The following is a 22,884-nucleotide window of genomic DNA, read 5'->3' on the forward strand; positions in this document are numbered from 1 at the left end:
GTGAGCCGAGATCGCGCCACTGCACTCTAGCCTGGGCGACAGAGTGAGACTCGGTCTCAAAAATTAATTAATTAATTAAAAGTATTTTCCTTTTCCTTTTTTTTTTTTTTTTGTCTTTCTTTTCTTGAGACAGATTCTTGCTCTGTCACTCAGCCTGGAGTGCAATGGTGTAATCTCGGCTCACAGCAACATCTGGCTCCCGGGTTCGAGTGATTCTACTACCTCAACCTCCCGGGTAGCTGGGATTACAGGCGCCCGCCACCACACCCGGCTAATTTTTTGTATTTTTAGTAGAGACGGGGTTTCGCCATGTTGGCCAGGCTGGTCTCGAACTCCTGACCTCACATGATCCGCCCGCCTCGGGCTCCCAAAATGCTGGTGTGAGCCACCGCACCCGGCCCCTCCTCTCCTTTTCTTTAACCCTGAGGTTCATAGATTACACCCTTTTCTGGCTACCCAGAACATCTCCTCCACGATTCTGAATTCCAACTTTGTCGGTAGATTGCTCCCAAATATATCTTCTCCACACTCAGGCCTCAAAAAATACACACCAAAGATATGGCCGGCAATTTGCAATTACCCACAAGTCGTCCAGAACACTCCCAACCTCCTCCTTCAGTTCTCTTCAGAGATTTCCATTTTCTCCCAAACAACTTAACCTGAAAGCCTCTCTTCCAATTGAACGCCCAGTTCTCCCATTGAAGGCCCACCTTTCCAGCTCTTAAAACCCAGTGAGGGGTCTCCTCAAATCGGCTGACTTCTATAAAATGCTCACACATGGTAGAAATGACGACTTCCCTAGAATCTCACCCAAGCGAGATTGACCCCGTTGATCGGCATCTGTTACATGCGCCCCCAAGATGACCCCCAATGTCCTAGTTTCATATCTGGTAGGAAGGCTTGGATCACCAGAGGATCCAAGGAGTCAGTGCAGAAGGGGCTGGACTCAAAATTCCTTATAGAATAGAAAACTTAACAGGCCCTGCTTATCCACCAGTGGGCGCTATGGCCCATAAAGACCCTTCCCCATCCCCCATTTCCCTTTTCCCTCCATTTTCCGTTTCTCTGTTGCCTGGCAACGCAGCAATCAAGGACTTTGCTGTCGCCTAGCAACCGTCTCCTGGGAACACAGAGCTGAGGTAGGAGGGGTGCTCTGATGAAATCTGAACAGACCTCCATCTTAGGAAAATTGAGACGTCAGACTTCCCAACCCCCGGATTCTCCTTTCCAAGGACCCCCGCGCCCTGAAGTTACTTGGACAATAGCTCCTTAAACCCTGTCTCCTTTACGCACGGGGGACCACGCCACGCCCATCCCGGGTCAGCCCCGCCCTCATTTCGGTCAGGTAACCCAGCCCCAAGGTTCCTCCTCTTTCCGAGGGTTACTGCCTCCCTCGATAGGAGTAAGCCAGACTCCGCCCACCTGCCCGGGAGGCCCCGCCTCCGTCCACTTCCCGCCCATTCGGTCCCCCTGCCTCGCCCACACTGTCCCTCCGCCACGCCCCTGCCGGCCAATGAATGAGGCCGTCGGCCACACTGCCCCGCCCCCGGCATCTCGGCTTTGCCCAATAAGGACCACCCGGAGGGTTTAACCGCTTCGCTCCTGGGGCTCTGGCAAATAGCCTCAGTCTTTCCCCCACTGTATCCCCACCCCCACTTGTTCTGCTCCGCCCTCCGCCACCCTCGCCCGGCCCTCCAGCCCGCCACGCAGCTTCAGTCGTCGCCGGTTACCATGGCAACGGCGGCAGCAGCGCGGGGAAAGGGGGAGGGACGGGGGCGGAGTGGGAGAAAGAGATGCTCAGAGACAAGAGATGCTGGCAGAGATAAAGGCACCAAGAAAGGCAAAGTGATCGCTGTAGAGTGGAGTTTGCATACAACACAGGGCCTAGCACATAGTAGGCTTTCAATAAATGTTCCTTAAATTACTGCGGCAGGAGTCTAAATATAGGCAATGAAAGATGGAAGACTCAGGCAGAGCTGGGGAGCTCAACGACCGCAAAGCCTGAGCACTCCCTACCCCATCCAGCATTTGGGGAAGCAGGAGCCATGTGCCCCCTGCAGGCTCCTCTTGGGCTATCCTCCGCTGGCTGCCCTGGATAGAGATGAACCACAACTCCCAACATCGCCATGGGCAGCAACCCTCTAACATTGAGGGATCTTGTGCCTCAGGGCCTTATGGGAGTTGGAGTCCCCGTCATCCCGAGGCTGACAAGTTTTCCAGCCAACGAATGTGGCAAGCCTGGGTCTCCACGCCTCTGTAAACCCCAAATGCATGATCTGCTCTGTAAGCCTCCTTCCTTCAGGGATGCTCAACCCTGGGCTCCATGGAAGAAGTAGGAGTCTGGAGTGGGTAAGAAATAAGGCCACCCACCCACCCAGAATAGCTGCCAGTGCAGGCAAGCCCCTCACCCTCGCTCCCATTTGTGTGTTCACGTGTTGGAAGCAGAGCCCACACATTCCAGCGGGCTTTCTATTTACACCTGGATACAGGGGACTACAGCCACGGAGCCTAAGGCCAAGTGGCAGGCCTAAGGGCAGGAGACAGCAGGAACAGAGGAAACCAGGCCAGAGAAACTGAGGCATAAAAATCCACCGAAACTACAGGGATGTGGGGAAGAGGCAGCCTGGGAAAAAGCCCGAAGCCCACAGAATGAGGGACAAGCAAGTCGCCCTGGTGGAGAGAGTGTGGGGGCTCCAAATCTAAAGGTCCTCAGCCCCCAATCTCTTCCAACCATCCTCACACGTGCACCATGCATGTGTACACACATGTGTGAGTTTGTGGTAGGGAACATGTCTGTCCTCAGCTCCCTCCCATGAAAAGCTGCAGTTCCCACTAAATATAACCCCCTCCCCAGCCTGTGACTCACCCGGACCCCGCCTCCCCCGGCCCCCACTTCCTGTCCCACCCCCCAGCCCCCAGCTGCCTGCCACCCGCCCAAGCCTCCCTCCACACACCAGGCATCCAGCTCTCCAGTCCCAGAGTCTCCAAGCAGAGCCTAGGTATCCGCATCCCACCAGGAGCTCGCCTGTGCTCCATCCAAGATCTTGCCAGGCTCCAACCAGAGGGACACTCTTGCACAGATCCCCACGGCTGCCAGCCCTGCCCTCCTCCTACACCTTTTCACCCCGGTAACCTCAGTACCCTCGGTCATAAGTCCTCAGGGACCCTTAAATCCTGGTGTCCTCCCCCACCTTGATCCCAAGCGTCAGGGGTATCTGGAACAGTCCCCCCATCTGCTCTTCTCCCTCTTTCTTGACCAGGGCTAGATACAGTGTGGGAGGAGATGGGGACATTGGGCACCTGCCTTTGGGCCACCCCCAAATTGTGCACCACCCACCCGGTCCCCCTCCTCAAATCCCCTCTCTCCCTAAGCCTCTCATCCTCCTCCTCAGAGGCTGGCAAGCTCGGCTGCTGCAATCTTCTGCCTCCTATGGGAATACCCCCACATCCTTGCCTCACCTGGTCCATTCCCTCAGGTAATCCCATGCCAGGGCCCCAGCCCTCTGACAACTTCTAACTACCTCCATTCTATATGACTGAACCCTAAATTAACAGTTCCCTCAAATTGAGAGAGCATCCCTAAATGCAGCCACCACAAGATGCTTGTTCCAGAGTCTGAAGGCCCACCCCTTCCCTGCCAGCTAACACCCCAGACCAGTCAGGCACTCACAACCAATAACCTTTACCCCATGCCAGGAGCCCCCCAAAACTGGACAAGGCCCTTGGAAGCCAGCTTTTCCCTGGGGAGGAAAGAGGAACCCCCCCCAGCATAGCCCACCTTCCCACATACACCAGCAGGACTTCCTTGTGAGCCAGGCTTCTCCTTAAATAAGTCTCCCTCAAACAGCGCTAGTGAACCCTGAAACCCGCCAGGCCCCCCAAACCATGGAATATCCTAAATTTTCCATTTCCCTACAGGTACAAAGGGATCACTCCAGGGGGCACCTGTGGCCAAATCCAGCATTTTCTCAGATGTGAACCCCAAAACTAAATGAAGACCCCCAAATACATCTTACTTCTGATGCTGCCACTCCAGGGACGCCAGTCCCAGATAAGGCCTACTAACCCCTCCCCACAAACTCATGCCCTCCCCCCAGTTTATAGCCCCCCCATCATGCTTACCTTGGTTGTCACTATACAGAGACAGTCCATGTTGGGGGGCCTGGCCGCGGCGGCGGGTAAGGGGCTCTGACTTCATCGGAGTTTCGTTCCTCCCCTCCGTGGGTTCTCACCCCTCCCCCCTCCGCACCCCACTTTTGCAGGGGGGGCCAGGATGGGGGGAGGGGTGAGAGGGGAAGGAGGGGGTTGGAGAAGGGAAGGGGAGGGGAGCGTGGGAGGGGAGGGAAGGGGGCCCTAAAAGGGGCTCCCCAATGGAGGGGAGGGGGCTTGGGGAGCACACCCCGATTCTCAGGAGGGGCGGGGGCACCGGGGGCTGGCAGCCCCGGAGTTCGGGGGCTGGGGCATGAGCTGGGGTGGGGGAGGGGAACTGGATTTCGGGGAGCCCCGGGGTAGGGGGGGGTCTTGCCAAACGGCCAGGGGCTAGGGGCCGTGGCGGGGGAGTGGGGTGGGGGGGTTGGAAACGGCAGCGGCCGAGGGAGCCGTGGAGCCGAAGAGGGAAGGGGAGAGAGGAGGAGAGAGGAAGCAGGGGGAGGGAGGGAGGGAGCTAGGAGCCAGAATGGGGGGGGTGCCTTGGCAGAGTTAACTCCTTCCGTGCTGGCAGGAACCCGGATAATGGGAAAGGAGATAGAAGCAGAAGCACAGAGGCCCTGAGGCAAACATGGAGACCTGGCCAGCCACCAGCGATGACAGCAAAGACGATGAGGCTGGATTTCATTTCTTAGAGAAGGAAGCACCTATAGTTGGGCTGGGAGCACCCATGGTTATCTGAATACGGGAGGGAGGCCACGGCAGGCGGTAGGGGGTCGGGTATGAGGGAGGGGCTGCAGGAGGCAATCCCTGGGGGCCTAGTTCTCCCTCAGGTTTCTCAGGGGGAAACCTAAAAAGCTTTAGACTCTTTAGTGCCTGAAATTGAGGCAGCCAAAGAAAAGGAGGAAGAAAGGGAGAGGGGGCACAGAACCACAGAGAGTGCATTCTCGGTGCCCCATGTCCCTGGGCCACCGACTCAGTCTTTCGTCAGCAGGGCCCCCAAGTTTCCATGTAATATTAGCAATATTTGCTTCACCCCCTCCAGCCCTGCCTGCCCCTCAGGAAGTAAGGCGCTCGCCCCCACCTCCTTACCTGACTCTCTGAGAGGGAAGCCTCATAATAGTCCAGAATGTCTGTCACAGAACAGAACTGAGTTACCTCCCCATCCCAGGCCTCTCCAGACACATCACCCCTGTCATCACCGCTGCTGTCTGGCTGGCAAGGGAGGAGCCCTTTCAGCCAAGGCTGGTCCACACTCATGGAGGACACCATAGGCATGACCCTGCATGGGGCTCCAGCTTGGACCAAATGATTTCCAGGCTCCCAAACAGCCCCCGAAGTTCAGTAACGGACAGCCCTTGGAGGCCCAGGTCCCTCAGAAAACGGGCTACTCACCTAGCAAGGCCTGGAAGAGGTCGCTATGCAGCACTGTGAGGAGGGGGGGTGCCCACCGCAGCAGTGGGGGTGCCAGGAGCCAGAGGGCTGACCTGGGAGCTAGTGCGATGCAAGGAGAATTGGGACAGGGAAGAGGCCAACACAGGAAGACGAACACACTGTCACTTCATCTCCCCAGCCTGTGCCCTTCACCCCAAGCCCTATGGAAAGATTCGGGGAGAAGGATCCCTGAGCCCCAGCCCCCCACTTCAATCCCAGACCTCCCCTCCACAAGGACCCCTGTTTTTCACCTCTTGGTCTCTGGGACATCTCTCTCTTCTCTCACTTTAATCTCCCTAATCCTCCAGGATTGGAGTTGAGCTGCTTCTCCCCACTAAATTCCAGCTGTGAGTAAAGTAGGCCATCTCTGAACCGACCAGCTGTCCCATTCCCCCAGGTCCCAAGGCACCAGCGCCGCCACCATCTTGCTGCACACACCCTGGCCCGTCTCCCCATAGGCAGGCAGAACCTAGCCAGGCTCTCCTGAGAAGCCAGCAAAGAGGGCCTCCTCACAGAGGGCTCCAGCAGCTCAAAAAGAAGCTGACCCCAGCTCTCTCTCCTCCAAGGCCTCCTCTCACCCCAATGAGAATTGCAGAAAGAGGGATAGAAATTGTTCGGAACTTCCTGACCTAGGGCTAGAGAAGTTGGGGTTTCACAGGTAAGAGGCAGGAGAATTCCTGCAGTTCCTCTCAGGCTTGGGAGGATTCCATCTGCCTGGGCACATGGTCTCTGGAAGTAACAGAGGGCAGAGACAGAAGAGAATGTTCAGGAAGATCTCAGAGGCTTTATTAAGGGAAGCGCAATGAACCTGGCAGGGCCTTCCCACTGGGAAACTGTAGCTGCTTCAAGAGTTAGTGAAATGGCTTATGTCTCAGAAGAATACACTTAGGGCACTCACACCCTAGCTTGGGTGCCCTCCGCCCACCGTGCCCTCCCTTTTGTGTTGGCCGAGACAGATTTCATCAGGAACCTTAGAGTCTGTCTTTCGGTGCCTCTACTTCTGCCATCTACCTTACACTTCTCTTTCTCTACTTCTCTCTTCTAACCCCACTGGAGAAGCCCTCCCTTCAGTCCACCTCCATCCCTCTGGCTGCAGTGACTTAAGCCCCTTCCTCTTCTGTCTCATCCTATCCCATCACCCCGTCGGAGGATCCTATCCCATCACCCCGTCGGAGGACTAGACTCTAGTTCGGACGGGCGGGATTAAGGAGTTTGGGGGAGACGAGAGACGCTTGGAGATCCCCCCAGGTCAGCGGAACGCAGGGCCGGGCTCCAGGAAACTACAGCTCCCAGCATGCCCCGGGGCCCGCAACCGCCGCCGCCCGGTGCACTCTGGACGATGAGTCAGGGCTAGGAGCTCCAGGACTTGGGCGTACAGGACGCCAGAGCTGGGTCAGCGCTCCGTCCAGCGACGCCCGGAGAGACTCGGAGATGCAGGCGGCTCGGATAGCCCCGAGCTTGGGGCGGCAGCTGCTGAGGCTCGGGGGCGGAAGGTCTGTGTATGGACAAGAGGGACTGGGGGGCAGCGGCCCTGGGCACCGGGCCAGGACTGAACCCCCACTCCCCACAGCTCGCGACCCACGGCACTCCTGGGGCAGCCCCGGCCCGGCCCTGCCCGGCGGCCCTATGCCGGAGGTGCCGCTCAGGTAAGTCGCGGCAGCCTTGGCAAGGGGGTGTGGGAGCAGCGGTCCGCTTAGGCGCCCACCTCCCGCCGTCGGCAGGGGTCTCCCTCTTGGTGCCAGGCACCTGCCCACGGCTCTGTCGCCGAAAGTAGGGGAAAGGGCAATCCAGGGTGCCCTAGGGCGAAACTAGGGGAAAGGTCACCGCTTCGCGCCGCCTCCCCGCGTGGTCTCGCCTGTGCTCCCCTTGGCACAGCGGAAGTCCCTTCCCTGGACTTGCTAACCATCTCTTTTCCCAGCTGGCTCTGGACAAGTCAGATTCCCACCTCTCTGACGCTCTGAACAAGGAAAAACCGGCCAAAGCGGTAGGTACCCCCAAGGCCAGGTGGGCCTTAGCCAGAGACACAGCCCCAACCAGAGTCCTGAAACTCGCCTCTCTCTGCCCAGGAATCTAAGTCCTTTGCTGTGGCGATGTTCAAAGGCCAGCTCACCACAGATCAGGTGTTCCCATACCCGTCCGGTAAGGGAAGGGGTAATCAGAGCTGGGTGGGGCCAGGGTGGTTTCCCCTGCCAGCCTGGCTTGACCAGCCTGTCCCCCACCCCAGTGCTCAACCAAGAGCAGACAGAGTTTCTTAAAGAGCTGGTGGAGCCTGTGTCCCGTTTCTTCGAGGTAAGGAATGACTCGGGGCATGGTCCCTGGTGGGGTGGATGGAGATGTTAAGCTCAAAAGGAGCCTGGATGTGGGATCCTGTGCCTTCCTCAGGAAGTGAACGATCCTGCCAAGAATGACACTCTGGAGATGGTGGAGGAGACCACTTTGCAGGGCCTCAAGGAGCTGGGGGCCTTCGGTCTGCAAGTGCCCAGTGAGCTGGGTGGTGTGGGCCTTTGCAACACCCAGGTGAGGGCACCCCATCGCCACATCCCAGTATCTCATACTCCAGCTTGGCAGACTCAGCTCCTTTGCCATCTCTAGGGTCAAGGTCTCTTCTAAGCATCTGCTCTGGGTGCCTGTGGGATGGATGTTAACTCTCCAAACATAACACAATTTACATGCAGTCCCCTAGGGCTGAACCATGGGCCTCACCCTGGTTCCCAAGTCCTTACAAATCACTAAGTTGGGGATTGCCTAACAATAGACTAGTAGCAAGTCGCTGTCCTACCTAAACCTAAGACAGACCAACATTCTCTTCTGTGCCCTTTGCACGCCCCACTTCCTTTCCACACACTGGGGATGGCCCAGGTCAGGCACTGCCCTAGGTCAGGAACTGCCCTGTTGCCCACACTCTCCTGTTAAGGTCAGGTCCCTCTGCAGCCAGTGACAGCCCCAGATCCCTGCTTCCCCTCCAGTACGCCCGTTTGGTGGAGATCGTGGGCATGCATGACCTTGCCGTGGGCATTACCCTGGGGGCCCATCAGAGCATCGGTTTCAAAGGCATCCTACTCTTTGGAACGAAGGCCCAGAAAGAAAAATACCTCCCCAAACTGGCATCTGGTGAGGCAACCCTAGGAGACCCAAGGATTGGGGGGTATACTGAGCCTGGCACAGATTAGGCCAGTTGGCACTCAGACTATCAGATGGCTGGGCATTTCAGTCGGGGGAAGATTCTGGGGAGGCATCACGGTGTGCTGGTTGGGACATGCAAAAGAAAACTGGATACTCCCAGGTGTTAAAGGGGAACTGCCTGCTGGAGGGATGGGGAAGTGGGCCAAGGGGACTTTGAAGCTCATCAGAACTTGGGGTAAAGGAGCTCTCTCCCCAACAGGGGAGACTTTGGCCGCTTTCTGTCTAACCGAGCCCTCAAGCGGGTCAGATGCAGCCTCCATCCGAACCTCTGCTGTGCCCAGCCCCTGTGGAAAATACTATACCCTCAATGGAAGCAAGCTTTGGATCAGGCAATCTGCCTCCCATTTCTCCCCTTATCCTCCGCCCAATTCCAGACCCCGCTGCTCCCCGTCCTCCATGCCCTGAATGTCCCTCATTCTTCCATAGTAATGGGGGCCTGGCAGACATCTTCACAGTCTTTGCCAAGACACCAGTTACAGATCCAGCCACGGGGGCCGTGAAGGAGAAGATCACAGCTTTTGTGGTGGAGAGGGGCTTCGGGGGTGTTACCCAGTGAGTGAATTTGGGTTGGGAGAGCTTAGAACTGAGGGGCAGGACTGGGTTCCTGGGCAGATGGCTGTTGCAAGTCACCCGGGGATGTGTGCAAAAGCCAAAGCAGGTGGACTGATTGTGGCCTTTGGGACTAATATGTATGCAACTGAGCTAAAGTTCTGGCTCCAGCAACCAAGTCCAACACAAAATAAGACATAGCCAGGCCTCCTTAGCCTTCAGGGCCGGGGTAAGTGTTGGCTGTAGCCTCTAATAGTCTAGGAGTTGTAATTCCTCCCTAGTGCATAAAGAGCGAAGGAGCAGTTTTTCCCCACTGACAACCTGTTGAACACACCTCTGCTTTCCCACACTGCCCTGACACAGTGGGCCCCCTGAGAAGAAGATGGGCATCAAGGCTTCAAACACAGCAGAGGTGTTTTTTGATGGAGTACGGGTGCCATCGGAGAATGTGCTGGGTGAGGTTGGGAGTGGCTTCAAGGTCGCCATGCACATCCTCAACAATGGAAGGTTTGGCATGGCTGCAGCCCTGGCAGGTACCATGAGAGGCATCATTACTAAGGCGGTGAGTACCCTGCCTGAGTCCCCAGGTAACCTGAACAGTAGTCTCACTGTCCCCCTTGCCGTGTGTCCCTGATCACTTGCAGGCACTCCCTACACCAGAAACTTCTCCCCTACCAGCAGCCCCACACTTGTTAGCTTAGGTCTCCATCCAGCATAGACTGAACTCTGGTTGTATGCAAAGCCCATCCCTGTGGCGCAAGCCCAGCCCCTCTCTAGGGAGACTGCAGAACCACACTGAACCAAAGTGGAATACATGGACCCTCTTCCAGGTAGATTATGCCACTAATCGTATCCAGTTTGGGGAGAAAATTCACAACTTTGGGCTGATCCAGGAGAAGCTGGCCCGGATGGTTATGCTGCAGTATGTAACTGAGGTGAGGGCCTCCCAAGCCCCTCTCCCTGGAGCCCTGGGGCTTGCTTCCCAGTTGGGTCAGACTACAACCCCCAGCAGCACCTGGGGCAGTGGGTCTCCAGCTTTACACCAATGCCCTAGGGGATGCGGGGAGGCATAGTCAGCTCAGCTTCTGCGGAAGGAAGAGAGCAATGATGTTCTCCTCAGGTGCCTGCCAGCAGTACCAGAAGTTAATTCTACCCCATCCCTTACGTCCACCCCTTTTAAGAAAACAAATACCGGCCGGGCGCGATGGCTCACGCCTGTAATCCCAGCACTGTGGGAGGCTGAGGTGGGCGGATCACGAGGTCAGGAGATCGAGATCATCCTGGCTAACACGGTGAAACTCCGTCTCTACTAAAAATACAAAAAACTAGCCGGGCGTGGTGGCGGGCGCCTGTAGTCCCAGCTACTCGGGAGGCTGAGGCAGGAGAATGGTGTGAACCCGAGAGGTGGAGCTTGCAGTGAGCTGAGATCCGGCCACTGCACTCCAGCCTGGGTGACAGAGCGAGACTCCGGGGAAAAAAAAAAAAAAAAAAACAAATACCTGGAAGCGCCTGATGAACTGACCCAGAACAACTATTTGCCTAACCTAACAAGCTAGGTCATCCCTAATCTTGGAGATCTGGGTGATGAAGCCAAGTCTGACAAAGCCCTTTGCAATTTTCCTTCCCATGTCCCAACCATGCAACCTCAGTCCATGGCTTACATGGTGAGTGCTAACATGGACCAGGGATCAACGGACTTCCAGATAGAGGCCGCCATCAGCAAAATCTTTGGCTCGGTGAGGTCCCAGGCATGCTGGGAGGGAGTCCAGTTTGGGAGCTCAGCTCCCAAAACCAGTCTCATCTGTTCTTTGTCCCTAGGAGGCAGCCTGGAAGGTGACAGATGAATGCATCCAAATCATGGGGGGTATGGGCTTCATGAAGGTACAGGACGGTCTTCTGAGCCTCAGTTGGGCCAGGGGTGGGTAGGCACATCTCAGCAGGGGCATATAATTTGTGTGGCCCTGTGCTAGGAACCTGGAGTAGAGCGTGTGCTCCGAGATCTTCGCGTCTTCCGGATCTTTGAGGGGACAAATGACATCCTTCGGCTGTTTGTGGCTCTGCAGGGCTGTATGGTAAGAGGGAGAATTGGGTGGGGGTAGAGGTGGGGAGGACAGTGAGTCCTGACTGCTGGACCCTCTTCCCCCATAGGACAAAGGAAAGGAGCTCTCTGGGCTTGGCAGTGCTCTAAAGAACCCCTTTGGGAATGCTGGCCTCCTGCTGGGAGAGGCAGGCAAACAGCTAAGGCGGTAGGCTTAGGGTCAGGGCCAGGGGAGGGCAGGGTGGTATATGACAACTAACCAGTCATTCTCCCTCTTCCTCTCAGGCGGGCAGGGCTGGGCAGCGGCCTGAGTCTCAGTGGAATTGTCCACCCAGAGTTGAGTCGGAGTGGTGAGCTGGTAAGTGGCCAGGGGTCCAGGAGAACCTGCGACAGGGACTGTAGCCGACGGCCCCTCTGAGCCCTGCACTGTCCCCATCTCTTCAGGCAGTACAGGCTCTGGAGCAGTTTGCCACTGTGGTGGAGGCCAAGTTGATAAAATACAAGAAGGGGATTGTCAGTGAGTGAGCTCTACACCCTTCTGCCCCTCCCTTTCCTCTCCTTGAGACTAATGCCCCCACCCCCACCCCACCTACCCGGCAGATGAGCAGTTTCTGCTGCAGCGGCTGGCAGACGGGGCCATCGACCTCTATGCCATGGTGGTGGTTCTCTCGAGGTGAGGAGGCAGGCGGGGAATGCCTGAGCCACAGGGAGCCTGGGCCTGGATCCCAGCCAGCCCAGATTTATTTTCATCTCCTGCTTCCTGCCAGGGCCTCAAGATCCCTGAGTGAGGGCCACCCCACGGCCCAGCATGAGAAAATGCTCTGTGACACCTGGTGTATCGAGGTGAGACTCGGGGCTGCCAAGCTCAGGTGAGGGCTAGAGGTGCAGGCCTAATCCTCCTTCCCTCTCCCCAGGCTGCAGCCCGGATCCGAGAGGGCATGGCCGCCCTGCAGTCTGACCCCCGGCAGCATGAGCTCTACCGCAACTTCAAAAGCATCTCCAAGGCCTTGGTGGAGCGGGGTGGTGTGGTCACCAGCAACCCACTTGGCTTCTGAATACTCCTGGCCAGGGCCTGGCCTGGTTATGTGCCTTCCCTCAAGCCAAAGCCCCTCTCCTTAGGGCCCTGGTTTGTCCTGGAGGGGGCCTAGTATTCCCAGGACTGTGCCTGCTCTCAAGAGCACTTACTGCCTCGCAAATAATAAAAATTTCTAACCAGTCATGCTTTGCTCCTGTGTGTCCGTTCTTTCCCTCTGCTGCCTGCCTCCCTCCCAAAGAAAGGAGCCAGAGGCGTGGGGAGTTTGCCTCTATTGCTTTATTTGGTGTTTTATACAAGTGACTAAAATAAATAGAGTAACAAAGGCAGCTACATGGCCCAAATCTCCCAGCTTCCTCAGGCTGCTGTCTAGGGTGCCTAACCCCAGGGTACCACTGACCACCCCCAAACCTGCACAGGGCAGGGCTATGGGTAACTGGAGGAGGAGGTCACATTCTGGGGTTAGAAGGGGCCCAACGGACGGGATTCTTCATATAAAAGAGAAAATGCCTATTTAAAAAGTCCCAAAAATGTAAGAAACTCTATTTTAACCCCCAAAAAAGACTTATAAAAAAAAACAAAGCTAAAAATAATCAAAGGTCCCTTGTCTACCCGAGGGAAGGGGGAGGAACCAGGCACTGCTGGTGAGAGTCACAGTGGCCACAATCTCCTGTATGGCAGCAGCTGCTAGGCTGAGCCCAGGCACTGTAAGAGCAAGCACATGATGGCCAGGACACCCAGTCACACACCAGGAGCGCCAGGCCAAGCCTGGCCCCACAGTGGGCTACATAACATCCACAAAGAACTCGCTGGGATTGCCCATGGCCATGTGGAAGCTTTGGCGGCTGGCTGTCAGTTCTGGTGGCACAGAGCCCAGGTCTCTGACTGGAGGGGCCCCCGGAGGCTGCACTGCTGGAGGGACTGGAGGTGGGGGTGGGGGCATCATGACCACCATCATGGGGTTGTAGGGGAGGGCCATGCCAGGGGGTGGTCCATAGGGATGGAGCCCCGAGTGGGCTCGGAGATTAGGGGCACCCCCAGCTGAGCCTCTGGATGGAGGAGGGCCCCCCCCATCGCCAGTCCCACTTGGTTCCCCACCCCGCCGAAGGCTGCCCCCTCGGCTGGAGGGCTCGGACTCACTGCCACTGCCGGACTTGGACTCGGGGGCCCGCTCCTCGGGCCTCCCTGTGCGCCCTGCCCCCCCATCACTCCGTGTCGACCCACTGCTCCGGCTGCCTGTGGAGGGAGGGGAGGGGCAACTGAGTCCTCACCCAGGCTCCTCCCTGGCTCCCCTCTGATCCACCCTCAGACCCTGGCCGTACAGGTATGTGGGGATGACTTACCCTCACTGTGCTGGCTGCTGGCACTGCCCCCACCAAAGGTGTAAGATGAAAGTTCATGGTAGGGTGGGGGCTGCGGGCTGTAGGGGTGTGGGGCCGGGTATTGGTAGGAGAAAGTGGGCAGCAAGGGCCAGGGGGTGGCCCCAGGCAGAGGAGCCAGGGTATCCTGGTCCGAAGCCCCACTGGAGCCATCGTTGTCATTGAGAGACAGGTTGACTAGGTCTGGAAAACAAGGGAAGCGAGGAAGAAATCACTGCTTCAAGAGGCTAAGGCCCCAAGACACCGAATGGAGAAGAACTGGAAAGTTCTCCCAGACCCACCCACGATGGGGCTCAAAACGGGTTCACAGGGGTCTCTGACAGGAAACTCCCATCTACTTCTGCCATGAGGGCAGGGGCACAGCCAGGGCCACCACTAGCCCAAGTCTTTGTGTGACTCAGGAGGATGTGCACCTTCCCCCGGTGGACACAGTCCTGCACCTGGCGCGTGGCTTGTCCAGCAGCGCATGGATGGATGCCAGCCCCCATCCTCGGCCAGTGCAGGACCTAGTGTGGGACACATGCTGCTCGACCATCCATGGTGGCCCTGGCTGCGGTTTCTGGGCTAGGTCTAGGGTTGGAGAGGCAGAACAAGGCAGGCAAAGCCACACTCCCAGAGTTGGGGCAGAGGGACTCACAGCTCTCACAGCCACCACTGAGGTCTCCGAAGACGTAATAGCACTGCTCAGAGAAGGTGATCTTGTTGACGGTGTGTCGGATCAGGCCCGCTTTGAGCAGCCCGCTGGCATACTTGCGGGCCTCCCGCCGCTCAGGAAAGCCCTCCACGTGATGGTAGAGCCAGTCAACCACATCCGAGCCTGGGAGCATCCACAGTGGAAAAAGGCCTCAGGTTCTCCTTCCAACTCCTGCTCTCGCCTCTGCCTGTGCCACTCCCAGCTTTGGCTGCCTCCTCCTCCCCTTCTCCAGCCACCTGCCCAGGACCCAGTCGTACCCAGAAAGGCATTAGGGATGGTGATCTTGAGCCACATGCGGTCCCGGACTTCCAGTCCAGACTCTGGAGCTGCCATGGCCTTGGTCACCGATGCCATGTCCGTATGGATGGAGAGACCCCGGCCCTCACAGCCTGGCAGAGGAGACCACAGGGAATCAGAGTCAGGGATCACTCCCACAAAGGCAATGGGTCAGACCACTGCAGGACAGCCTTCTGCTGGCAGGGTGGGATGCGGTGGGCTGGTGGCTCACCATCAGGCAAAGAGGATCCAGATGTAATGGTGCTCATGGAGGAGGAGCCCGGATAGGCTGGGAAGGTGCCAGTCAGAGCCGCAGAGTGGGACACCCAGGCAGCAGGGTCAATTGGCTGGATGGGCTCATCTGGGACAAAGATGGCACCAAAATGACCCATTCTCAGTCCCCAAAAGCCAGCCCAGTCCCTCCCTGACTCAGCCTCCTGTTCCACCTCTGCCTGGACCCTCCTCCCACCCATTCCCCATGACCAGAGGTCCAGCCCCAGCCTCCTGGCCAGCCCCCACCCCCAACTTCAGGCCCCCTCCCTGAGTGTCACTCACTTCGCGGGAGAGTGAAATAGGCCTGAGGAGAGGGATCCCAGCACTTGGCCACAGTCAGCACAATGGGGCTACGGGGAAGAGAAGTCCAGTCAAGGGCGCAGGGGAAGAGGAGGCCTCAGGAGAGTCGGGGCCTGAAGCAAGGATGGATTAAGAGACACAAAGAGAGGGAGAAGCAAGCACGTCGCGGCTGGGCTAGAGAAGGTGAGGGTGGAAGGCACCACAATGCGGATGACTCATCAACATGGAAAACTCTTAAAAACATACTGCCAAATGAGACAAGAGAGTACACGCTGTACAATTCCATTCACAGGAAGACCAAAAACAGGTAAAATGAAACCGTGCTGTTCAAGGATACACGGGAGAGTGGTAACTATCGAGAGAGGCAAAGCTCTCCTCTATTATGGTGATAGCCAAAGAAGTCAGGAGAGTGACCACCCCCGGGGGAGGGAGGCATTTGGGAGCAGGAAGGGACATCTGGGGAGGAAGTTCTAGAGTATCAGCAATCTCCTATTTGATGGTCTAGGTGGCAGTGACACGGATATTCACTCTAGTAGTATTTGATACGTCACGCATTTGTTTCACGTACTTTGAACGTTATGTCTTAGCACTTTTTTTTTTTTTTGAGACGGAGTCTCGCTCTGTCGCCCAGGTTGGAGTGCAGCGGCGTGATCTCGGTTCACTGCAACCTCTGCCCCCTGGGGTTCAAGTGACTGTCCTGTCTCAGCCTCCTCACTAGCTGGGACTACAGGCGCTCGCCACCACACCCACTTAATTTTTGTATTTTTAGTAGAGACAGGGGTTTCACCATGTTGGCTAGGATGGTCTCGAACTCCTGACCTCTGGTGATCCACCCATCTCGGCCTCCCAAGTGCTGGGATTACAGGCATGAGCCACTGCGCCTTACTACTTATTAAAATTGCAAAACAAAACATAAAAGAGAAAAAAAGAGGACTGAGGACCTGCAACCTGCTTGGCAACTTACCCAGGCTTGTGCACAATGTCCCTCAGCACCCGCACGGCGTCATCGTTGCTCATGTTCTCAAAGTTCATGTCATTCACCTGGAAGCAGGGGAAGTGGGTCAGAGGCATGGTGGGAGAGGCTGAGGGCTCCCGTGCAGGGCAGCTCGGTGGCCGTACCCCAGCACACCTGCAAAAGCATGTCCCCTGGCTCAATGCGCCCGTCGGCCGCCACAGCCCCACCCTTCATGATGGAGCCAATGTAGATGCCTCCGTCTCCCCGCTCATTGCTTTGGCCCACAATGGAGATACCCAGGAAGTTGTACTTCTCTGTGGAGAGAGGCCATGTGAGGAGAGGAGGCCCCCGCGGCAGGACCCCCAGAACCCTAGAGAGAGAGGCCATGTGAGGAGAGGAGCCCCAGCCGCAGGACCCTTGGAACCCTAGAGACCAGGCCCTCCCCACGCCCTAGCCACAGGCTCTCCCCATACCCATGTTTAGCGTGACTGTGATGATATTGAGAGACATGGTGGAATCTGTGACGCTGCTGAAGGACGATGTCTGTGGTGGGAAAAGAAGGAGCTAGAGTGCCCTTCAATAACCCAGGGTCAACCCTGGGGTGCTGCCAGTGTCCAGGCACCACCCAAACCAAAGCCTATGCCCCACCTTCTCCCAGCACCAGCCTTCCCGTGGGAACCCCTCACCCTCTCCAGACGGGGTGGCCGCTGCTTCCTCCGCCGTCGGTGGCGCTTAAGGAGGCGGGAGGCACTGCTCTGCTCCGTGGAGCTGCTGAACCTGCCAGGAGGTTGGAAGGAAAGCAAACATAGGTCAAAGTGGTCACGGGGCAAAGAGAAAGAACGAGAGGATTGACTGGAGGAGAAGAAAGGGGGCTGGGCGCGCTGGGGAGAGCTGTGCGGAGCCCTACCTGCTCATGGTGTCCTCCTCGTCCGAGTCCCCCAGGCTGGTACTCTCCAGCTCACTGGTCATGAGGGTAGAGGAGCTCTCATATCCGGCCAGGTGGCGCTCCAGCCTTGAGGGGCCACCAGTCCTGTGGCCCCCAGCTGCATATGGACAGGAAGCTCAGGAATCAAGCTTCCCCCTGCTCACCCCACCAAGGCTGGGGTCTGGCCCAGCCCTTCCCGGCCCCCAGGCCTGCCCCTCACCGCCATGCTCACTGCTGTCTCTCCTGCGAGGCCGCTCCCGCCTCAGTGACACTACTGACTCGGTTTCTGTCTCAGGCTCCAGATTCTCATGGCTGCTGGACACATTAGGGCTGGACAGGCAGAGATGGTTTCCAATCCACATCAGGAGAACAGGGTTCCGGATCCCAGGCGTACCCTACCAAAAGGCCTGGGTTCCCTCCTCACTTCCCTCCCTCGAAGTCAAGAATCAGAAGGACTCACTGAAAGGATGGAGGCCTTGAGTCCCCAATGCCACTGGTCCTCTCCGGTGGCAAAGGGGGTAAAGGTGGGGCTGGAGGCGCCAGTTCTGCCCGAGGCTCGTGGGCTGGAGGAGCCATCTCGGGTTGGGGATTATCTGAGGACACCAGCTAGAAGGGTGCAAACAATAAACAGTGGCTCACCTGGGAGTCGGGGTGTGACCGGTTGCAGTAAGTGAAAGAATGAGAAAGGGCCTCAGAGAGCTGGAGAAGAGCAAAATAACCTAGCAAGTATTAGAGACTCCAGAAGGAGAAGGCTGAGGGCCTCTCGCTGGCTCTCCAAACAGATAGGAGGTAAAGAGCCAGGGCTGCTAATACCTGGCCTGGGAGAGGGCTACAGAAACAGACTGAGGCCTGGGGAAGCTTGGCAATGCAGAGGGGACCCAGCCCTCGGCGTCTGCACCTCTTACCCAGGATACCACCCTTCCGTTGAAGCAGGGGAGGCGGGCGTTGTCATCTGAAATTTCTTCCTTCACCACTCTGCCAAGTGACAAGGTGGAGGTCAGTGAGCTGGACCAACCACCCCCACCCCCACCCCCATCAAAGTTCCTCCCAATCTTCACCCGGCTCCAGGATGCTGACTTTCTCCCACCCTGTTCAGGTCTTCTCTTACACTGAAAGAACTCACTCTGACACCTAAGAAATCTCCAAACTCAATCCCCTTTCCTTATTTCTCCTCTCCCTAACGCACCCTCAGGGGTGTAGTGCTGCTCCAAAGACTTGATTGAGTCTGATTCAAACCTCTCAGTACAATTTCGAAGGCAATCCCCTATGCTGATGCAGCTGCCTAAGATACCTATCTAATGAGACTGGCTGGTAGCCTCCTCTCAACCCCATCCCTGTTCCTTACAAACCTTCCAAAAAGGCCGGGCACGGTGGCTCACGCCTGTAATGCTAGCACTTTGGGAGGCTGAGGTGGGCAGATCACCTGAAGTCAGGAGTTCAAGACCAGCCTGGCCAACATGGTGAAACCTCGTCTCTACTAAAATACAAAAATTAGCCAGGCATGATGGTGGGTGCCTATAATCCCAGCTACTCAGGAGACTGAGACGGGAGAGTCGCTTGAACCCAGGAGACAGTGGTTGCAGTGAGCCAAGACTGTGCCACTGCACTCCAGCCTGGGCGGCTGAGCAAGAATGTCTCAAAAAACAAAAACAAACAAAAAAAAACCTTCCAAAAAAAGGCTTCGGTCCTCAACCAAGTCTCTACTTTTATACTTTCCTTTAGTTTTCACTAATTCATTTCCAGAAGACTGTCCTTTCTTGAGTAAAAACACCCATTAGAGGCCAGGCATAGTGGCTCACACCTGTAATCCCAGCACTTTGAGAGGCCAAAGTGGGTGGATTACCCGAGGCCAGGAGCTGGCCAACATGATGAAACCCTGTCTCTCCTAAAAATACAAAAATTAGCCAGGCACGGTGGTGCACACTATAATCCCAACTACTCCGGAAGCCGAAGTAGGAGAATCGCTTGAACCCAGGAGGCGGAGGTTGCAGTGAGCCGAGATTGCGCCACTGCACTCCAGCCTGGGTGACAGAGTGAGACTCCACCTCAAACAAACAAAAAACAAAAAACAAAACCACCCATTAGATCAAACAAACAATGGAAGCTCCTCATTAGACTGAAAGCTCCCAAGGAGAGAGCAAGGTGGCGCTCCCATTCCCCTGTGCCTCATCTGGCACAAAATTCGGCATGAAGCAATCTGCTCAGCCTGACAGATCCCAAAGCCCAGCCTTGGGGTCATCTCTCCAATGGGTTCCCTGTGGTGGACTGGACTTGCCCCTTCTTCTTGACCACGACATCAAACCATGAACACTTGCTCTGATCAACACCATGTCCTGGCCACACACCACACACTGACACTTAGGCATTAACAAATACTGTCAACTAAATGAATAAACGTATAAAGCATCAGACTCTCTGCCCGGGTTGTTTCTCTCTCTTTCCACACACACCCTTGCCGCCAAATTAGGACACCTTGTCTAATTAACCCGTTAGCCTAATATGGTCATAAGAGCCAGGATATATATCAACTTAATCCATTTGCTGTCAGTGTGACAACACAGCCCAGTCACTACCAATCTGTCTCAGCATCATGTAGGATTCTTCCCAACATAACACAATCTCAGCATAGCTCAGTCCACTCTTAAGACAAATTACTCTGTATCACCATAACCTTTATAGAGTAGTCAGCCTCAATACTAATGACAATTACCATTCACCAAGAATTTACCATGTACCCCACACCTGAACTAACCATTTCATTCTGTGATTTTCTCCATGTCACAGACGAGATCAAGACACAAAATTTAAATTAATTGTCCAAGATTGCATTGCTGACTAGAAGAACCTTGACTTAAAGCCAAGATAACTCCCAAGATAGTATCACCCTTCTCATATCAAACAATCTTTCTAGCTAGAGTCCAGTTTGTTCAGTTCTTCTAAAACCCATGCTATCTCAACTTAATCCAGCCTGCCTTCAAAAAAGCAGAGGCTGGGCTGGGCGAAGTGGCTCACGCCTGTAATCCCAGCACTTTGGGAGGCCGAGGCGGTCCAATCACGAGGTCAGTAGATCGAGACCATCCTGGCTAACAGGGTGAAACTCAGTCTCTACTAAAAAATACAAAAAATTAGCCGGGTGTGGTGGTGGGCGCCTGTAGTCCCAGCTACTGGGGAGGCTGAGGCAGGGGAATGGCGTGAACCCGGGAGGCGGAGCTTGCAGTGAGCCGAAAATCAGCCACTGCACTCCAGCCTGGGCGACAGAGCGAGACTCTGTCTTTAAAAAAAAAAAAAGCCGGGCGCGGTGGCTCACGCCTGTAATCCCAGCACTTTGGGAGGCCGAGGCGGGCGGATCACAAGGTCAGGAGATCGAGACCATGGTGAAACCCCGTCTCTACTAAAAAATAGAAAAAAATTAGCCGGGTGCAGTGGCGGGCGCCTGTAGTCCCAGCTACTCGGGAGGCTGAGGTAGGAGAATGGCGTGAACCCGGGAGGCGGAGCTTGCAGTGAGCCGAGATTGCGCCACTGCACTCCAGCCTGGGCGACAGAGCGAGACTCCGTCTCAGAAAAAAAAAAAAAAAAAAAAAAAAAAAAAAAAAAAAAAAAAAAAGGCCGGGCGCGGTGGCTCAAGCCTGTAATCCCAGCACTTTGGGAGGCCGAGACGGGCGGATCACGAGGTCAGGAGTTCGAGACCATCCTGGCTAACACGGTGAAACCCCGTCTCTACTAAAAAATACAAAAAACTAGCCGGGCGAGGTGGCGGGCGCCTGTAGTCCCGGCTACTCGGGAGGCTGAGGCAGGAGAATGGCGTAAAAACCCGGGAGGTGGAGCTTGCAGTGAGCTGAGATCCGGCCACTGCACTCCAGCCTGGGCGATACAGCGAGACTCCGTCTCAAAAAAAAAAAAAAAAAAAAAAAAAAAAAAAAAAAGCGGAAGTTGAGGACCCAGAGAGGGCTCAGCCCCAAAAACCATAAACACAAAAGGGTTTTCTCTGCATTATTTACATGCCAATCTAGTCCAAGACAGCCCTTAATGTCCAAATTACCCTAGGACAGCCCAATCTATTCTAGCACAGCCTACAATGTCCCCACACGCAGCTGTCTGCACCAATATAGACTAGAATACCCCAATACAGCTACCTGTACTAGCATGGGCACCAACAGCCTTGTCTGCCCCCATACTGAGTGCTCCAATAAAACCATGTCTTGCCCCAAGAGAAACCAGGATTAACCAATACAGCCCAGTAGAGTCCATAATGGCCCAAGTTTGTTTTGTTTTGTTTTGTTTTGTTTTTTTGGAGATGGAGTCTTGCACTGTCGTCCAGGCTGGAGTGCAGTGGCGCGATCTCGGCTCACTGCAACCTCCGCCTCCCAGGTTCAAGCGATTCTCCCTGCTTCAGCCTCCCAAGTAGCTGGGACTACAGGCGTCCGCCACCACGCCCGGCTAATTTTTTGTATTTTTAGTTAGTACAGATGGGGTTTCACCGTGTTAGCCAGGATAGTCTCGATCTCCTGACTTCGTGATCCGCCCGCCTCAGCCTCCCAAAGTGCTGAGATTACAGGCGTTACAGGACTCCTGAGAACGTACTAAACGACCAGACGATAGATGAATTTACTCAGTACAGTCTAGAACACTCCAAAATTAACCGGTATGCCCCCACCTATTCCAGTAGAGCCTAATCTTCTCTAATCTGGTTTAGGATATCCTAGTCTGTCCGTGTGCCTCAATCTATCCAAGCATAACCTTGTCCACCCTGGGAGAGTCAACCTACCTCAGCATGGTACAATCTGCTCCACCACAGGCCAGAAAATCCTAGTGTGGCCCGAAGTAGATGTGTGCCCCTCCACGTCGCCCAATCCACTCTAGCAAAGACCCCGTCGGTCCTATCTAGGCCTTGCGCTCACCCGAAATCCTGATCCATAGACTTGAAAAAGTACTTGGCGCCCGCGGGCCGCTGCAGGACGCTCTTGAAATCGCCGAGGGTGATGCGCTCGGCGGGGACAGGGATCTTCACCAGGTATGGAGTCTCTTCCTCATCCAGGTGGTAAATCACCTTCGTCTCCCCAACCCCACCGCCCCCAGCGCTGCTGCCCGCCATGGTCTCGCCCGCGCGCTCCCGGGCTCCACCGCCCACCCAAGGGGCTAATGGCCCCTGCCGCGCCTGCGCACACCCGCAAACCGACGCGCCAGCGCGGACAGGACGGACCCAGTACTGGAGAGAAGCAAAGAGAAAAAAGCAGGGGTCGGCAAGGGTGGCGGCGGGGGGCGGGCCGCGAGGTGCGACTCAAAGCCGCGGTCTCAGCGGCCGCCGCGCGCCACCGCTACCGACAACGCGAGCGTCCTCCAGATCCCCGCCCACCTCTCCTCATGTCACGTGACCTAAACCCGCCCACCCCGCGCTCTTCAGCCGCCCCCGTCACGTGACCACCTCCCAGTCACGTGACCGCGTGACTCCTCCTAGTGCCCCCGCCACGTGATCGCTGCCTTCAGCAACGGTCTCCCAGCCCCCAAAGGTGTACCCCAGCCGAGGTCCTCCTAGCACCCAGGCTAAGCTGGCCTGTGCCCTCAAGAAGCGGACAGTCGGCTCCCACCCGGCTTTACCCCACCCCGGCGGGAGCGCCAAGCAACTCTGACCCGCAGAAGTGTGCGTGCAGGGAGTGAAGGTGGGGATTGTGGGGGTTCCTAGACTCGAGTGGGGAGGGCCA

General features: G+C 56.3%; 3 protein-coding genes across 7 annotated transcripts in view; 1 reads left to right on the forward strand and 2 right to left on the reverse strand.

Annotated features, from left to right (window-relative positions):
* Window positions 1-5,865, reverse strand: part of DLG4 (discs large MAGUK scaffold protein 4) — a 28,729-nt gene extending 22,864 nt beyond the window's left edge. Inside the window, exons 1-3 of one of the 4 annotated variants that reach the window (XM_008010093.3) lie at window positions 5,832-5,865; window positions 5,542-5,640; window positions 5,239-5,279 (exon numbers count right to left, since the gene is read on the reverse strand). In XM_008010093.3, the coding sequence (XP_008008284.3) occupies window positions 5,239-5,279; window positions 5,542-5,640; window positions 5,832-5,850 (159 nt within the window). In that variant the 5' untranslated portion in view covers window positions 5,851-5,865. Of the gene's footprint in view, window positions 1-4,122; window positions 4,466-5,238; window positions 5,280-5,541; window positions 5,641-5,831 lie in introns of those variants that run through there. The other 3 variants (XM_073004665.1, XM_008010090.3, XM_073004666.1) reach the window with 3 other exon arrangements.
* Window positions 5,866-6,928: 1,063 nt separating this feature from the next.
* On the forward strand, window positions 6,929-12,569 carry ACADVL (acyl-CoA dehydrogenase very long chain). Its single transcript, XM_008010095.3, has 20 exons — window positions 6,929-7,073; window positions 7,151-7,226; window positions 7,499-7,564; window positions 7,647-7,719; window positions 7,805-7,869; window positions 7,963-8,097; window positions 8,547-8,691; window positions 8,963-9,092; window positions 9,190-9,315; window positions 9,676-9,874; window positions 10,143-10,247; window positions 10,962-11,048; window positions 11,131-11,193; window positions 11,283-11,384; window positions 11,461-11,558; window positions 11,636-11,708; window positions 11,795-11,867; window positions 11,951-12,023; window positions 12,118-12,193; window positions 12,265-12,569. Exons 1-20 carry the CDS (start codon window positions 7,012-7,014, stop codon window positions 12,403-12,405), a joined length of 1,968 nt encoding a protein of 655 aa, XP_008008286.2. The 5' UTR covers window positions 6,929-7,011; the 3' UTR covers window positions 12,406-12,569.
* Window positions 12,570-12,644: 75 nt separating this feature from the next.
* Window positions 12,645-22,547, reverse strand: DVL2 (dishevelled segment polarity protein 2). Of its 2 annotated transcripts, none has more exons than XM_073004668.1 (15): window positions 22,084-22,547; window positions 18,091-18,160; window positions 17,646-17,791; window positions 17,418-17,515; window positions 17,168-17,303; window positions 16,947-17,037; window positions 16,734-16,803; window positions 16,435-16,574; window positions 16,270-16,346; window positions 15,288-15,355; window positions 14,965-15,093; window positions 14,714-14,845; window positions 14,400-14,579; window positions 13,727-13,945; window positions 12,645-13,619 (listed from the first exon to the last, which is right to left on the reverse strand). In XM_073004668.1, the coding sequence occupies exons 1-15, from the start codon at window positions 22,275-22,277 to the stop codon at window positions 13,168-13,170; spliced, it is 2,202 nt and encodes a 733-aa protein (XP_072860769.1). In that variant the 5' UTR covers window positions 22,278-22,547; the 3' UTR covers window positions 12,645-13,167. The 2 variants fall into 2 exon arrangements, with proteins under 2 accessions (XP_072860769.1, XP_008008287.1); XM_008010096.3 differs by having other exon boundaries at window positions 17,406-17,515; window positions 22,084-22,546.
* Window positions 22,548-22,884: the final 337 nt, after the last annotated feature.

Source organism: Chlorocebus sabaeus, chromosome 16 (genome assembly GCF_047675955.1).
Source record: "Chlorocebus sabaeus isolate Y175 chromosome 16, mChlSab1.0.hap1, whole genome shotgun sequence".
Lineage (NCBI taxonomy): Eukaryota > Metazoa > Chordata > Mammalia > Primates > Cercopithecidae > Chlorocebus > Chlorocebus sabaeus.

Excerpts from the sequence above, each read along its gene's own strand:
- ACADVL (XM_008010095.3), top strand. The coding sequence starts at position 7,012 with ATGCAGGCGGCTCGGATAGCCCCGAGCTTGGGGCGGCAGCTGCTGAGG. Across the intron at positions 11,049-11,130 it reads TCAGCAAAATCTTTGGCTCG|GAGGCAGCCTGGAAGGTGAC; the intron begins GTGAGGTCCCAG and ends CTTTGTCCCTAG. Across the intron at positions 11,709-11,794 it reads TGAGTCGGAGTGGTGAGCTG|GCAGTACAGGCTCTGGAGCA; the intron begins GTAAGTGGCCAG and ends CCATCTCTTCAG.
- DVL2 (XM_008010096.3), bottom strand. The coding sequence starts at position 22,277 with ATGGCGGGCAGCAGCGCTGGGGGCGGTGGGGTTGGGGAGACGAAGGTG. Across the intron at positions 14,846-14,964 it reads TGGATCCTCTTTGCCTGATG|GCTGTGAGGGCCGGGGTCTC; the intron begins GTGAGCCACCAG and ends CTCCTCTGCCAG. Across the intron at positions 14,580-14,713 it reads CATCCCTAATGCCTTTCTGG|GCTCGGATGTGGTTGACTGG; the intron begins GTACGACTGGGT and ends GGATGCTCCCAG.